Here is a 16,249-nt window from a genome sequence, read left to right as displayed (position 1 = left end):
TAGGGCAAGCAGGCAGAGAGTGGATTAAAGGTGGATCTTCCCACCTCAAATTATTTAATTACAAAAAAAACCAAAAAAAAACCTCACAGGTATACCCAGCCACTTAGGTGTTAGTTAATTTCAGATGTAGTCAAGTAGACAACCAAGAATAGCATCACAGTACTCCCAACATTTGAATGCTCTCGATCTGTGGAGCACACCACTGATACTGTCTTCACTAAGGGGTAAACCCCTGCCTGAGGGCACAGGAACCATCCAGCAGAATGAAAAGATGCTGGAGATGTCCTCAGCCTCAACAGCTGTGGCAAAGCTGTGCCTCGTTTCTCTCACCCGTGAGGGGCAGGTTTAGACCCTCTGAAATTAGATTTATGGAACTGTTTGAGGGGATGCTAATTGGCAGGCACCCTACTGAACCCCCTGTGTGAACAGAAAAGAGGAAGCAGTGGCTTGGCTTGCTGGCAGCAGAGGCCAGGACAGCCAGTCCTGGTAATTTGCTTACTCCCCGGGCCTCACTGAGACTGAGTAATGATTCTGCGTTGTTAACCAGAGAATGAACTCTGTTAGAGAAATCCTCTCAGCACCTGTTGCTGTTACTTAGGACCCTGAGTACAGATACACTGTAGGTTGTGCTTCTTAGAAGAACTTGAGTCTCTGAGCCAGTGTGATCTCAGCTGGGAGCTCATCGCTGTAAGTGAAACCACAGGGGAACTGCCGACCTAGACCGCTCTGTGGTAGAAAGATTTACTGGGGATCCAACTGCCAAGGCACGTGCACTTGGCTCGCGTGCGCCTCCCCCCATCCCCCTAGGAGAGGCAGAGAGATGAAGAAAATGGAGGAGAAGCAAGCAGATTTCCTGACTGTCGGGATGGGGATCCTTGAGCTGATACCGGCTGTGTGAATTGACTAGGTGCCCTTGCCCGGGGTGGTCAACCTTTGGGAGTGGATTAAGGGTGGTCTCTGGTAAACAGACCCAGCCACTGCTGTTTGGGGACTGTGCTCTGGACCTATTAACCTCTCCAGCTCGAGCTCTCTGAGGTGCGTCTGTGGTTGATGCGGCACATGTCACTTGACTTTTGAAGTCGCGGCGATCCTGATGTGGGGACAACCCCCCTCCGTTCTTCATGCTTCCTAGGGAAGTGCCCAACCGGGTGGCACCACTATGAAGGCACGGCCAGCTGCTACCGGGTCTACCTCAGTGGAGAGAACTACTGGGATGCCGCGCAGACCTGCCAGCGCGTGAACGGTTCACTCGCCACTTTCTCCACTGACCAGGAGCTGCGCTTCGTCCTGGCCCAGGAATGGGACCAGCCAGAGCGGAGCTTTGGCTGGAAAGACCAGCGCAAGTGAGTCCCAGGGTTCAGAGTCTGTTCGCTGCTGAGCACTCACCCGCAGCCCCATCAGTAGAAGCAGGTAGAGATCCAGGGGCTTGGTTTGGCATTAAGATGAAATTGGGGGCTTTTGAAGGAACAAGGAGTGCAGGGCCTGCTGCTGCTTTTTGGGACCATGGAGCAGCCCTTTTCACTGGTTCCCTCTGTGGATACAGCTGCACTTGGTGATTGTGGCCAGGGCATGCTAGCCTGAATCCCAAGGGATAAGAAGGGTATGCAGGTGGGTGGGAGTGCAGATGATAAGGTGAGCCTGTCAGCTCTCCTGGGTACTGCCTATGCCCCTGCTCAGTCTTTCCCAGACACCTTAGGCTTCCAAGTGCTTGCACATGTGACCCTTGATGGGCTCCGGGGCATGTGCCAGGCCTAGCTCAGGCAGTCTGCCCAGAACCTGGTCCTGAACTCCAGAAGATGAACTCATCTAGAGGAAGCAGAAAAGTAGCAGCCAACTTAAAGGCTCAGTATTTGTGGGGCTTTTGTTTAGGGACCAGGAATGTGCCCAACTTCACAGTGTGACACCTCCAGAAGCCACATCATGTGCCCTGTCCATGCTGTAGGGTAGAAGTTGGAAATGGCAGCCTCTGCTCTAGAAGGAAGGACAGAGGATGGCCAGTGTTTACTGCCAGTCACCTGCTGCCTCCTAACAATGGCACAGCTGCCATTCAACTGGAGAGTGTGATGACCTAAGGCAAGTGGCCAGAGGGCCACTTCAAGATAAACTAGCTCTGTCAGTATAGCAAGCCGGAACACCACGCTGTTTCTTGTCTGCAGCTGCAGTGTTAGAGAAATAACTCTTCTGCTCACGAGGAAATGCCTGGAAGGGCAAGGGCCTTGCTGGGGAACCCCTGTCTTCCATGGTGGCCGATGTGTGCACAGCCCACACTGCTCACAGCAGTTGTTGTTCTCAGTATGGCTGGAGCAGCTTGGTACTTTGAGTGGTACCAGATCAGCAGGCAGGCATCTCTAGGACTGGAACTGGAGAGCTAAGGCAGCATAAGCAGGCACAGAATTGTCAGGTACTTGGAGCATTCAGTCCATGTGCAGGTGCCTTTGTTTGGTGGCACAGATTGGGGACATGCTGCAGGCTTGAAACAGGCTGGCTGAGCAGAAAGCAGTAAAGGTGGCAGGGTATGTTCACAGGGCTTTGTTTCTTTAGAGTTCCCTGTGCTGTGATTTTACCATACGCAGAATTGTGTTTCTATGACATTACATCCGCGGTCATCCTGGCTTTGAATGTAAAGTTTTCTAGAATTAGCTAAAAAGAACAGGCTTGGCACGGATACCAGATATAAAACTCTCTGACCTGTGAATTTGTTTAGAAAATGGATTTTATTAAAATTGAGAGAAAAACTTTAATGACTCAGGTAAATGGATTTCTCTTTGGGCTGCCAGCTCATAAAAAAATGACACAGAGACTTATTATTAATTATGAAAGCTCAGCCTATACATTAGGCTTGTCCAACTAGCTCTAAGTAAAATTAACCCATTTCTATTCATCTACATGTTGCCATGTGACTCGTGGCTTTTACCTCTCCTACATGTCTGTTCCTCTGGCGACCCCTCCTTTCCTCTTCCCAGCGCTCTCTGTCCTCAGAAGTCCCTGCTAGACCTCCTGCCTAGCTATTGGCCATTCAGCTCTTTATTAAACCAATCACAGTGACACATCTTCACACAGTATAAAGGAATATTCCACAACAAACTCATTTTAGAGGTCAGTATAACCATGAAAACACATACACAGGACTGGAGGTGTGACTCAGTGGTGGAGAACTTCCCTGCACACGTGGATGAGACACTGAAGGTGTGACTCAGTGGTGGAGAACTTCCCTGCACACGTGGATGAGACACTGAAGGTGTGACTCAGTGGTGGAGAACTTCCCCGCACACGTGGATGAGACACTGGGTGGTGTGACTCAGGCCGTAATTGCAGCTGCTTAGGAGGCTGAACTCGGTGCTAGTCTATCCCAAAATAAAGGAGTAGTCAGTGGTGCAGGAGTAGAGTGCTTGCCTTGCAAACTTGAGCTTTTGGGACGGAAAAAAAGGATAAATGTTCTCATTTCTCCTAAATATATACATGTATGCATAGGTAGTCATCGGTACTGAGGTTTCTCTCTCTGTCCTGCAGGCTGTGGGTTGGTTATCAGTATGTCATCACTGGGCAGAACCATTCCTTAGAAGGTCGCTGGGAGGTAGCGTTCAAAAGTAAGTATTCTTGTTTGTTAAGTGTGAAATGGAATCGTCTGGACTCAGATGATATTGCTGGAGTCTCCCTTCCCTCTTCCTTCCACCCAGTGTTGACTTGATTTGCAGGGCCCCAGGGGACAAGGCACATGGAAATGGGGAGTGGTTGCAGAGAGGGCACCTGAGCCAGGCCCTGTGAGTTTAGGGGCCTTCTCTAGAGCTGCAGCAGCCTTTAGCTCTTGGCAGTCCTCCAGGCCTATGGTTGGTGTCCAGTTGACGCCAGCTTGAGGACTGTATGTGACGATCTGCTGATGGTTGGACGTGTTTATTCTCACGTCCATTCTCCTCCACAGGCTCCTCGGAAGTGTTCCTGCCTCCAGACCCCATCTTTGCCTCCGCCTTGTCCGAGAGCGACCGTGTGTTCTGTGCTCAGCTCCAGTGCTTCCACTTCCCTACACTGAGGCACCATGACCTCCACAGCTGGCATGCCGAGAGCTGCTCCGAGAAGTCCTCGTTCCTGTGTAAAAGAAGTGAGTCCCGTCTGCCAGCCTCCGGGGGCTCTGACCTCAGGGTGCTCGGCAGGCCTCCATCCAGCTGGCCTGTGGCTCTGTGGCCTGGGCAGCCGGAGGTGTGCTTGACCCCCTGACCACACTTCCTGCTTTCCTGGCTTCAGTGTTCTTCAGAGACTGGGTGAGAGCAGTGAGCTCAGGCTGTGCCAGCCCTGTGGCGGCTCTGCAGCGTCGAGGGCCTTGGTAGCTTTTCAGCTGGATGTCCTCTTGGCTCTGTCTGAGGTGTGAATTCTCTTCCCTAGGATGTGGGGTCAGGAGTCTCCCAGCCCTCTGCTAACACATCCACCCAAATTTTACATCACTTGCAGTGTAGACACACCGAGCGAAGATGCTCTGGGAAGGGTGGGGAGGAAGACTGTCTTGACAACTTCTGACGGTCACTGAAGCAGTGGTTGGAGTGAGGAGTGCTCTCAGCTCTGACCTTGGGAACTACCCTTTCTCCGTTCTCACCCCTGCTGTCTGTCGGTCTGTGTCAGCACCGTGCTGCCAGGGAACAACAAGTTAGCCTGGGCCTCGGGCTGGCCTGGGTTCGTCTCTGGCTGTTGCTCTTCTGGGCCTTTCTCTCTTCTACACCGATTTTAGTGTTTTTCATTTTTCTTATTAGTTCTTTTAGTGTGGGATCTTCTTAGATATCTCTATGGACAGTTTTGTAACTTTGAAGCCTTCACCTAGATTGCTTGAGGTCTTGCTGAAGTCTCCAGTATGGCGTTGATTAGGAAAACGGAGCATGCATTTAGTGTATCAGCATCAAGCTTAATGCTTTCGACAGAATTTTAAAACTGTCCTTGGGAGTAAAGGAAGTGTGTTTCAGTTCCTCCTTTTCCAGGAACATTCATGCCATAAAAAAAATACTGAGTTTTACTAGAGGGTTTTTTCTGATTTTCAGAGTTAATAGGATTTTCTTCTTTAATCTTAATCACTTTGTTCATTTTATGTTAGACCTTTTTTGATGTAGGTTTTTTTTTTTTTTTTTTTTTGGTTTTTCGAGACAGGGTTTCTCTGTGTAGCTTTGCGCCTGTCCTGGAACTCACTTGGTAGCCCAGGCTGGCCTCGAACTCACAGAGATCCGCCTGGCTCTGCTTGATGTAGGTTTTTACCGTGTTGCCCGTGCTGATCCTGAAGTAACTGTCTTCAGCCTCCTGAGTAGCTGGGACCTCAGGCACTCTCTGTTGTATTGGATGTTTAACCACCCTTGTGGGGTTTGTGTGTCTTACATTGCTGAATTTCATTTGCTAATACTTAGGTTCACTCCTTTTCTGTACTTTCCTTGGCTCATATTTCTGTTTTTTAAATGTAATTCAATTTTAAATTTATTGTTGCAACTTTTTCTTCATAATTCAGATATAAAATGTAAAGAAAATTAGCTTTCCACAGTATGGGTGGTTGGAGCTCAAAAATATCCCAAAGGCCTGTGAGATGGCTCAGCAGGTAAAGGTACTTATTTCTGAGCCTGACATTGAGTTCAGTGCCCAGGACCTGGCTGGTGTGAAGAGAGAACCTCTCCAAGTTGTCCTTTGACCTGCACACGTGCACCATGGCACATACGCACCGACCACACGCCTACACAAGGAGATAAAAGTAGTTTAAAATTGTAAAAGTGTTTCAGATACAATGGCAATCAAAGATCCAGTTATCAAAATGAAAAGTACTCAACATAGTAAAGTTAACAAGGTTTGTGTAAAGCAGGTGAAAAACTCACCTTCTGCTGGACCTGCGGTACCACCACGTTAATCCCAGTGCTGGGAAGCAGAGGCAGGTGGGTCTCTTGAGTTCTAGACCAACCAGGGCTACATAGTGAGACCCTGCCTCAAAAATCAATCAGTCAATCAATCAATCAATAAGTAAATCAGCAAACATTTTGCCTATGTAGTGAGACCCTGTCTCAAAAATAAATAAATAAACATTTTGACTTCATTAAGAAAGGTGTTAGATTTTAATTATATTGATTTTGGGCCAACCAAGTTGTTTGTTTTTAAAAAGAAATTGCATTATAGTGCTAGTCCAACAGTATTTTCTTCTTTTTTTTTAATAATTTATTTCACTTTATTTTATGTGCATTGGTGTGAAGGTGTCAGGTCCCCCAGAGCTGGAGTTACAGACAGTTGTCAGCTGCCATGTGGGTGCTGGGATTGAACCCTGGTCCTCTGAAGAACAATCAGTGCTCTTAACCACTGAGCCATCTTTCCAGCCGCCCGCGTGCCCCCGCCCCCCCTCTGCTTTTTTAAAGATTTATTTATTTATTACAGTATACAGTGTTCTGCCTGCATGTACACCTGCACACCAGAAGAGGGCACCAGATCTCACTATAGATGGTTGTGAGTCACTATGTGGTTGCTGGGAATTGAATTCAGGACGTCTGGAAGAGCAGCGAGTGCTCTTAACCTCTGAGCATCTCTCCAGTCCCCAGTCTTTTTTTTAAAGCAAGAAGCAGTGCATACAATCAAGAGACACCCAGGAGACTAGCTTCTTAGCTCCTAAAGCACTTGCAAAATAAACCCTTGGTGGGCTGGGGGAGCAGCTGGGGGGGGGCAGCTAGGGAGGGGGGTGGGCAGCTAAGGAAGCACAGCTGGAGATAACTGAAATGGACAGTGCTTGCTGGCCAGGTGTGTCTGTTGAATTCCTTTCCTTGGCCCTTTTTTAATCTCTCTACTACAGTTTGTCTTTTCCTTTTTATTTATTTATTTTTTTCATCAAAACATGAAAAGTATGGAATATAGACCAACCCTGTACTGCTCAGCAGTGTCCAACTCAAGCGTAATCCTGGACAATTCACTAATCTACAAAATACCAGGACACAGAAAACAAAAACACACTCTTGACTTGATGCACATAAGATTCAAATAGTCAGTCTGAGGTTAAACATAACCATTTGTCTCTCTTCTACATCAGAGTGTTGATGTTCTCATTAAACATTCCTGTGTAATCATATTTGTTTTTACTATTTCATGGCAGGTTTAAAATGTCAACAGCAACCATCCAGACATAGCAGCTCATCAGAAAGATTGTCTCCTGTTTCTCTAACCTTCATAACTATGAAGTCAATTCTGTGACATGACTCCAGACACTAGGCTGTGAGGACATCTAGGTCCATATTCATTGTAAACCCCTCGTGGGGTGACATAGTTGTTAGAACCCCAGTGTGGAAGCCTATATCAGTCCACCAAGCAGATTGCACAGCACTACATGTGTGTGACAACTTGCATATCAGTTGTTTCGGATCCAAGCTGTTGCTGCTCAGTCCCTCAACCTCTGCGTTGCATCTGCAGTTCCTTCAAATCCCTATACAGGCAACATTAAAGTCCCGGAACATGGCTCAGGGCAATAGTCTTATAGAGAAGACATCTGACCCCAGCGGGCAGGTCTAAATTATTTCATCTATGACATTCAAGATAGGCTGTGTAAAATAAAACTCGGGATGAAAAAAGATTTCACAGGGCTGGAGACATGACTCAGTGATCAAGAACCATGTACAGTTTACAGTAGCCATGTTGGATAACTCACAGCCACCTGTAACTCCAGCTCCAGGGAACCTAATACCCTGTTCTGACTTCCATGGGCGCACACACACACACACACACACACACACACACACACACACACACGAACATACCTACACATAGACATACACACGTATACATAAAGATACTTTTTTTTTTTTTTTTTTAAGTTTCAGGTCCCAAGAATCTCTTTCAATGAATGTTAGTGGAAAGATTCTTTTTATTATTTTTTAAACATGTGTCTGTGTGTGAACACATGTGGAGCTCAGAGGACAACCCTCAGGAGTGAGCTGGTTTTCTTCTGCCGTGTGGTTTCTAGAGATTGAACACAGGTCATGAGGCTTAGAAGGTGGATGGATGCCTTTCCCAAGATTTTCTTTTCTTTTTGGGGGTGTGTGTGTTTGTTTGTTTGTTTTTTGAGACAGGGTTTCTCTGTGTAGCTTTGGAGCCTGTCCTGGAACTCACTCTGTAGACCAGGCTGGCCTCGAACTCACAGAGATCCACCTGCCTCTGCCTCCCAAGTGCTGGGATTAAAGGCGTGCGCCACCACCGCCCGGCTCTTTTTTTTTTTTTTTTTTTCCCTTCTTCTTCTTCTAAATAAGGTTGACTCCAGTGTGCATCACACTAGTTCAATTCTTTCACCAGGTCTGGGCAGTAGGTGGAGACTTTTTGACTGCCTTGGCGTGCAGTTTTCCACAGGGCTCCTACTTCTCCGTCACTCAGTAGTTGTTGAATAGAATATGGAATCTTGTCCTGTGGTTAGAATGTGCTTCTCTGGAATGATGTGGATGGCTCCTTCTCCGCACTCTACTAGTACAGTTCCCATCCAAGGCCGTTCTTGTTCTTGTCTTGAGATCTAGAGTGCAGCTAAAATAAGAACATCCCTGTAAGCTTGGAGAACATGAAGGGACTCAGCTGTTAGTTCAGCAGTATATCCTTTTTCCTGGAGTCATCAGAGGAGCTTTAACAAACAAAGAAACGGTCTTCAGTTCTGCCTGAGTGTTTAAGGATCACACACCCCTCTCCATCAGACCGGAACCTTGAGCTGTAACATGGCAGAATGGCCACTTCATTGCATGTAGGTTTTTTAAATCACTTCATCACCACCCTCCTTTGAGTTTTGATCACCAACTCTTGCTGCCTCCTCAGGAGCAACACAGAAGAGACTAGATTGTGGCTGTTCCCAGCTCTCCCTGGTATGTGTCCTGGGCCTGCTGCCACCATCTGCTGTGCTGGTTGAGGCCACAGCTTGGGAGCTCTGTGACCATCTATAGCCAGGCCGCCCTCTGGGTGGGGACCTGGGAAGCTGAATCACCAGCAGGAGGGCAGGCAGCAGGCCGAGTCAGCAGCTGCCACTCCCACTACCCAGGCAGGCAGGCAGACCGGCTCGCTCTGTGTCAGCATTTATATTCATGTGTACAGTGTACAGGGAAGCAGTCTCATACAGTTCTTTAAATCTGTACGTGTTGAAGATAGCCTTGTCTTTTGAGTGTCTGATAGACAAGACCTTAAAGGACCATCTGCAATGGGAGGGGAAAGCAGGGGTAACCTTGGGTAACTTATTAGATATAATTTCAAACTTAGGGAAAAATTGCAAGGACACACCTGTGTTTATCTTACCAATTCAACATCTGTCCACAATCAGAGATGCTATGGACTCAGAGAAATAGTGTCTTTACTAAGAACAAATACACACTCTTGTATAAAACATAGTCTATTCTCAGCTTCAGAACATTTCGTCTGACAGTAATGCCATCAACAGTCCACTGTTCTAGTCTTATAGTGGCTCCGATAACGTCCTGTCCTTTTATAGCTCATTTTCTCCAGTCTGGAGTCCAGTGCAGAACACACAGTGCCTCTGACTTCCATGTCTCCTGGTCCCATTTGTGTCCGTGAGTTTGAGTCAGTTCTTGTCCTGTTAGGTCAGGCACAAGAGCCTGCTGGGGCTGTTTGCTTTACTTTTGCGTCTGTGCCTTGCACTTCTAGGATTCCTGCTTGGTCTTCCATTCCTTGAATAAATTCTCCTTCTGTGGTGGTTTGAATAAGAATGCCCCCCATAGACTCATATGTTTGAATGCTTAGTACCAGGAAGGGGCACTGTTTGAAAGGATTAGAAGAAGGAGGAGGTATGGCCTTGTTGGAAGAGGAAGTGTGTCTCTAGGAATGGGCTTTGAGGTTTCAGAAGCCTAAGCCAGGCCCTCTCTCTGTTTCTGTCACTCTGTGCGTGTCTCTCTCTCTGCCTGTGGATAGGATGTAGCTCTCAGCTACTGCTCCAGCTCCATCTGGGCCACCATGCTCTCTGCCATGATCACGGACTAGCCTCTGAAACTGTAAACAAGCCCCCAATTAAAAGCTGTCTGTTAGAAGAGCTGCCTTGGTCATGGAGTCTCTTCCCAGCAGTAGTGAGTACCATCTGACCTTGTGTGTTGCCTGACTTTGTCATCAGAACCTTTACTGTAATGGGCCATTGACATTCATGGTCTCTATGGGGAGGTTCTTTGATCTGGGTCATGTCTGGTCTGCTTTTGCTGATCATTAGCTTGAGGGCATGGTGCTTTTTCTTTATTTTACATTAAAAAACATTTTCGTGTATGACAGTAGACATAGGTGCTTGCAGCTTGGTCTGTTGTATTTGGATCCTCCATATATACGCCAGTCTTCCTGTTCTAACTATCTGCTCCATCCTCTATATTTGGTCTGCCTTTGAGCTGCCTCAGAGACTGCCTGACCGGATTTCCCAGTGGTTGTCAACTGTGAGCAGCTCAGGGCTGGTGAAAGGGCTGGTATTCTGATTCTGCATCTGCCCTCAGCCCTGAGTCTCTACTCTTCCACTCTCCAGGGGGTTAGTTCCAGCATGGCATCTCTAGGGTGCTCTGAAGGTTCCGAGAACATGATTGACAAGGGCAGACTACTTAACTAGTTGGGTGGGGAGCACTTGGTCTATTTATTTATTTATTTTTGAGCCTAAGTTGGAAATACATTTAGACTGTGTAGTTGGCTGTGTTAGTCAGGGTTCCTTAAAGGAACAGAACTGGTAGAATGAACACATACATGAAAGGGCATTTATTAGACTGGCTTACAGGGTACTGGCTGAATAGTACACCAGTGGCTGTCTAACACTGGGAAGGCCAAGAATCCCCTAGTTGTTGAGTCCACAGGGCTGGATTCTCAGCAGTCCCAACCTGGCACTGGAGTCCTGGAAGTTTCCTGGAGAGCTGCTGTGTTGGAATCCTGAAGGAGTAGATTCAAATAATGGCAAAGGAATACCTCCGCAGCAGGGTAGATGAATTCACTGAGAGAGTAAGGACAAGCAGGGAAAGCATTCCCTTCTTCCATGTCCTTTTATGTGGGCTGCCACCAGAAGGGGTGGCCCAGGTTTAGGGTGGGTCTTCCTGCTTCAAATAATTGATAGTCAGATTGACAAACAAAATTAGCCATCACATTGGCAATCATTGACTAGTTCCCGGTTACCCTGTCTGGTTACTGCAGAGGTGGCCAAGCCTATGGCCTGTGTTGATGCTTAACCATTTTGGGATACTTCATGGTATCCTGTAGTTCTCGCGGGGTCCTGTTTCTTTTCCTTGTTCTTTCCTTATTGTTATAGCAAAGAATGTTCTCCGTCTTTCTTCCCTTGAACATTGGTGGCCATGTGGGTGATCCTAACTGAGGAGAGCTGTAAGATTTCTAGTCTCTTTCTAGATACCCCCATGCCATTTGGAGAGTGGAACAAGCTTCCTTTTCCAGTTCCCTTACCTCATACCCATCCCCTCCCCATGTATCTGTCACATCTGCTTACTAGCTTAAGGGGCTGGTTGTAACTTTTTCCCCACTCTAGTGTCTCAGGTCACTTCTGTGGGCCTGGCTTACTACAGACGTTCTCAGTTTCAGGGAACCATCTTACCAAGCAGTACCTAGAGACTTATTATAAACACATTACAGCTTTTAAGTGTATCCATAACATCTGCATTTTAGCTTTTAGAAAATCTCGTAAATGAAGTAGGCACCTTAAAAGAAAATACTTCTACAGGGACCTTTGTCCTAAATCTGCCATTCCTGTTCTGAGTTAGGGGGCTCCATTTGTCTGGGCCAGCTGTGCTTTGCCTAGCTGGGGTGTGCTGACTGCTTCAGATCCAGAGCATGCCATACAGGAGGACTTGCAGAAAAGATCTGACCAGCTCCTCGGTTGCCCTGTGCTCTCCAGAGGTGCAAGTAGTGGTGGGAAATCAGGGCTGGCTTGGTGCTGCCAGTAACACAGAGATCTGTGCACATGCCCTTGCAGGTCAGACGTGTGTTGATATCAAAGACAATGTCGTGGATGAAGGGTTCTACTTCACTCCCAAGGGAGATGACCCATGCTTGAGCTGTACCTGCCATCGAGGGGAGCCTGAGATGTGCGTTGCTGCCCTGTGTGAGCGGCCCCAGGGATGTCAGCAGTACCGCAAGGACCCTAAGGAGTGCTGCAAGTTCATGTGTCTGGACCCAGGTAAGACAGCCACCCCTTAGCCAAAAGCACTGGTGAGGACTCTGAAGAGCTCGTCCGTGACACAGCAGGGGTGGCAGCGTGTGCTCATATAGCTGGCTCAGCTCCAGGGGGCATCTCTGAAAGCCCTACTAATCACCCCATCACATTGCCTGCTTCTCACTCTAGAGTAGTGTTTACCAATCAGCTTGAATCTCAGCATTGCGGATTGTTTACAAATCAACTGGGCAGCTTCAGACCTGTCTTCCACTTCTTTTTTTTTTTTTTTTTTTTTGGTTTTTCGAGACAGGGTTTCTCTGTGTAGCTTTGCGCCTGTCCTGGAACTCACTTGGTAGCCCAGGCTGGCCTCGAACTCACAGAGATCCGCCTGGCTCTGCCTCCCGAGTGCTGGGATTAAAGGCGTGCGCCACCACCGCCCGGCTTGTCTTCCACTTCTTAAGACTAAGACCTAAACTTGAAATTTACATGTGCATTTTGAGTTCTTCTCCTTGTATTAGGTGGGATGTGGAAGGTAGTGAAATAAATAGTTCTTGCTTATAGTCATGGGTGTTTTAAGGATAAAGCCCTTAGTGTTAGGATAAACTCTTCACCACTGGGTGGTGCTCTAAAGTAAACACTGTGTAGTCAGGTTTCAGGATAACTGTCCTCCTTCCAGTTGCAGCAAAAGAACATCCATGGGGCCTGGATAGTCTCAATGATAGAGCCCTTATCTAGAACATCCATGGGGCGTGGATATTCTCAGTGATAGAGCACTTATCTGGAGCATCCATGGGGCTTGGATAGTCTCAATGATAGAGCACTTATCTAGAACATCCATGGGGCGTGGATAGTCTCAGTGATAAAGACCTTATCTAGAACATCCATGGAGCTTGGATAGTCTCAATGATAGAGCACTTATCTAGCATGTGCAAAGCCCTGAGTTCTAAATCCACTCCTGGGGGAAAACTTAGCAGGTTTGAGTCCTGCTCAGGCACATTAGCACTTATGGACACCCTGCATGGTGTCCTCTGTTGTACGTCAGAGCCACTGACATCTCAGCATGAACTTGGGCCTCAGGAGTATGAATTTCTGTTCTTGGGTGCCAAAGTGTGAAAGTGATATGTGTAGGCCCTGCAGAATAGTAGTGTGGGCAGGCACGAAGATTGTGCCTCATTGTCCAGGAGCTTTGTGGAAGGGAGGCTAGAGCTGGAACATGAGGCCACAACCATGAGTACTGTCCCCTGAGCAGAGTGCCATCATCATCCTTCCATAAGGGCTGCTAAGTGGGAGCGTGGCAGCGCTGTCCTTTAGAGGCTGTGTCTGAGGTGTTCTGCACATGTACCATCAGACATGCAGTTGACTGCAGCAGGTAAGTGCAGAGGCTGTGCTTTTGGCGAAACCCACCGGATGCAGAGAACTTGGCATCAGGGAGGTTGACAATTGGACTTCTTCCTTCCCACAGAATAGACAGTTTTCTCATTGTGTGGATGCATCCATCCAGGGTCAGTGGAAACACAAATACCAATAAGGTATTTGCAGTGTTTCCTGTGCCCCTGGCCACATTGCTGTAAGCAGCTTAATTAACTAGTTACATATTCCAAGTCAGATTTGGAACTTTTACAAGCTGTATCATCTGAGTTCATGGTTCCACTTGCTAGGAATCTTCCCTGATACTCTGTCTGGGCTCTGTAGAAATGACCAGATTGTACAAGATGGCCCATCTGTGATATAGTTCACCTATTAGACTTGCTCAGCCATTGAGGACTTCTCAGCAGAGCAGGACCCTTAGTGTGCCAGGCGGGCCCAGGGCTTCTGCAGGCCACTTTTCCTGCACAGCGGGAGGAACTCTCCAGGACTTGCTCTGCTGTGCCTGTTCCGTCGAGGCCTTGGCTGGGGATCACTCGCTCGCACAAGGACCAGCCCTGCTCCAGAAGCAGAGGCAGCAGGAGCGAGTCTCCGAAGTTGCCTTCAGTTTTCCTTCAGCAGTGCAGCGGTGACCACTCTCTGTTGAGCATTTATTCAAGGCCAGACTCATTGCCAGGAGAACAGGGAGAACATGAGAACGTCGCTCTTTGCAAATGATGTAATTACAAAGAAAGTCCTGGAAGATCTGTAGGAAGTTAACTAGAACTACTAAGTTTAGCAAGGTCTTCAAATGGCAAAAAAGCTAGAATATTCCAGTTTTTACAAAGTAAGAGTGTGTGTGGTACCTGACTTACAACTTAGACTGCAGCAGGCATATTCATCAAAAGTAAGAAATCAAAATCGGTAAGACGTTCGACAAGCAAGGAAGAGGAATTCGATAAAGACAGCGCAGTCTTTGAACAAACGCACAGGGATAGCCAGCTATCCATAAAAACCACACTGCTACTGCACTTGAGTAAGTCAAAAATCTTATAAACTAGACTCAAAATGTTAAACTGAAATTTCTGTAAGAAAATATAAGGGTAAATCACCATGGGATAGGCAAAAATTTAAATACAAGCATGATCCTAAAAAAGATTGGTAAAACTTTCAACCTGCTCCTTGAAAAACAGAGAAATGAAAAGACAAACAGGCAACTTACCAAGAAAGAGTATTTCTAAAACATGTCAGACAGAATTCTTATGTTCAGAATATTTATATATTCTGTATAGAACTCTGGGGCTGGGAACATAACAGTTCATACCGTGTTTGCCTAACGTGCGTGAGCCCCACCCAGGACTGCAGGGTAGAGCGTGGCAGTGCAGGGGAGCATCCACCCAGGACTGTGGGGTAGACCGTGGCAGTCAGGGGAACATCCACCCAGGACTATGGGGTAGAGCGTGGCAGTCAGGGGAGCATCCACCCAGGACTGTGGGGTAGAGCGTGGCAGTGCAGGGGAGCATCCACCCAGGACTGCGGGGTAGAGCGTGGCAGTGCAGGGGACCATCCACCCAGGACTGCAGGGTAGAGCGTGGCAGTGCAGGGGAGCATCCACCCAGGACTGCAGGATAGAGCGTGGCAGTCAGAGGAACATCCACCCAGGACTGCAGGGTAGAGCGTGGCAGTCAGAGGAACATCCACCCAGGACTGCAGGGTAGAGCGTGGCAGTGCAGGGGAGCATCCACCCAGGACTGCGGGGTAGAGCGTGGCAGTGCAGGGGAGCATCCACCCAGGACTGCAGGGTAGAGCGTGGCAGTCAGGGGAGCATCCACCCAGGACTGCGGGGGTAGAGCGTGGCAGTCAGAGGAGCATCCACCCAGGACTGCAGGGTAGAGCGTGGCAGTCAGGGGAGCATCCACCCAGGACTGTGGGGTAGAGCGTGGCAGTGCAGGGGAGCATCCACCCAGGACTGCGGGGTAGAGCGTGGCAGTGCAGGGGAGCATCCACCCAGGACTGTGGGGTAGAGCGTGGCAGTGCAGGGGAGCATCCACCCAGGACTATGGGGGTAGAGCGTGGCAGTGCAGGGGAGCATCCACCCAGTACTGCGGGGTAGAGCGTGGCAGTCAGAGGAACATCCACCCAGGACTGCAGGGTAGAGCGTGGCAGTGCAGGAGAGCATCCACCCAGGACTGTGGGGTAGAGCGTGGCAGTGCAGGGGAGCATCCACCCAGGACTGCGGGGTAGAGCGTGGCAGTCAGAGGAACATCCACCCAGGACTGCAGGGTAGAGCGTGGCAGTGCAGGGGAGCATCCACCCAGGACTGTGGGATAGAGCGTGGCAGTCAGAGGAACATCCACCCAGGACTGTGGGGTAGAGCGTGGCAGTGCAGGGGAACATCCACCCAGGACTGTGGGGTAGAGCGTGGCAGTCAGAGGAGCATCCACGCAGGACTGCGGGGTAGAGCGTGGCAGTCAGGGGAGCATCCACCCAGGACTGTGGGGTAGAGCGTGGCAGTCAGGGGAGCATCCACCCAGGACTGCGGGGTAGAGCGTGGCAGTGCAGGGGAGCATCCACCCAGGACTGCGGGGGTAGAGCGTGGCAGTCAGAGGAGCATCCACCCAGGACTGCAGGGTAGAGCGTGGCAGTCAGGGGAACAGTCCACCCAGGACTGTGGGGTAGAGCGTGGCAGTGCAGGGGAGCATCCACCCAGGACTGCGGGGTAGAGCGTGGCAGTGCAGGGGAGCATCCACCCAGGACTGCGGGGTAGAGCGTGGCAGTCAGAGGAACATCCACCCAGGACTGCAGGGTAGAGCG

General features: G+C 48.8%; 1 protein-coding gene across 1 annotated transcript in view; it reads left to right on the top strand.

Moving 5' to 3' along the window:
* Positions 1 to 16,249, top strand: part of Dgcr2 (DiGeorge syndrome critical region gene 2) — an 81,214-nt gene that overhangs the window by 43,972 nt on the left and 20,993 nt on the right. Inside the window, exons 4-7 of the mRNA XM_052740074.1 lie at positions 1,133 to 1,343; positions 3,511 to 3,587; positions 3,920 to 4,096; positions 11,912 to 12,115. Of these exons, the coding sequence (XP_052596034.1) occupies positions 1,133 to 1,343; positions 3,511 to 3,587; positions 3,920 to 4,096; positions 11,912 to 12,115 (669 nt within the window). The remainder of the gene's footprint in view (positions 1 to 1,132; positions 1,344 to 3,510; positions 3,588 to 3,919; positions 4,097 to 11,911; positions 12,116 to 16,249) is intronic.

This window comes from Peromyscus californicus, unplaced genomic scaffold (genome assembly GCF_007827085.1).
Source record: "Peromyscus californicus insignis strain IS unplaced genomic scaffold, ASM782708v3 Scaffold_16__1_contigs__length_79575227, whole genome shotgun sequence".
Classification (NCBI taxonomy): Eukaryota; Metazoa; Chordata; class Mammalia; order Rodentia; family Cricetidae; genus Peromyscus; species Peromyscus californicus.
Note: the sequence above shows the minus strand (reverse complement) of the source record. Positions and strands in the feature narration are given on the sequence as shown.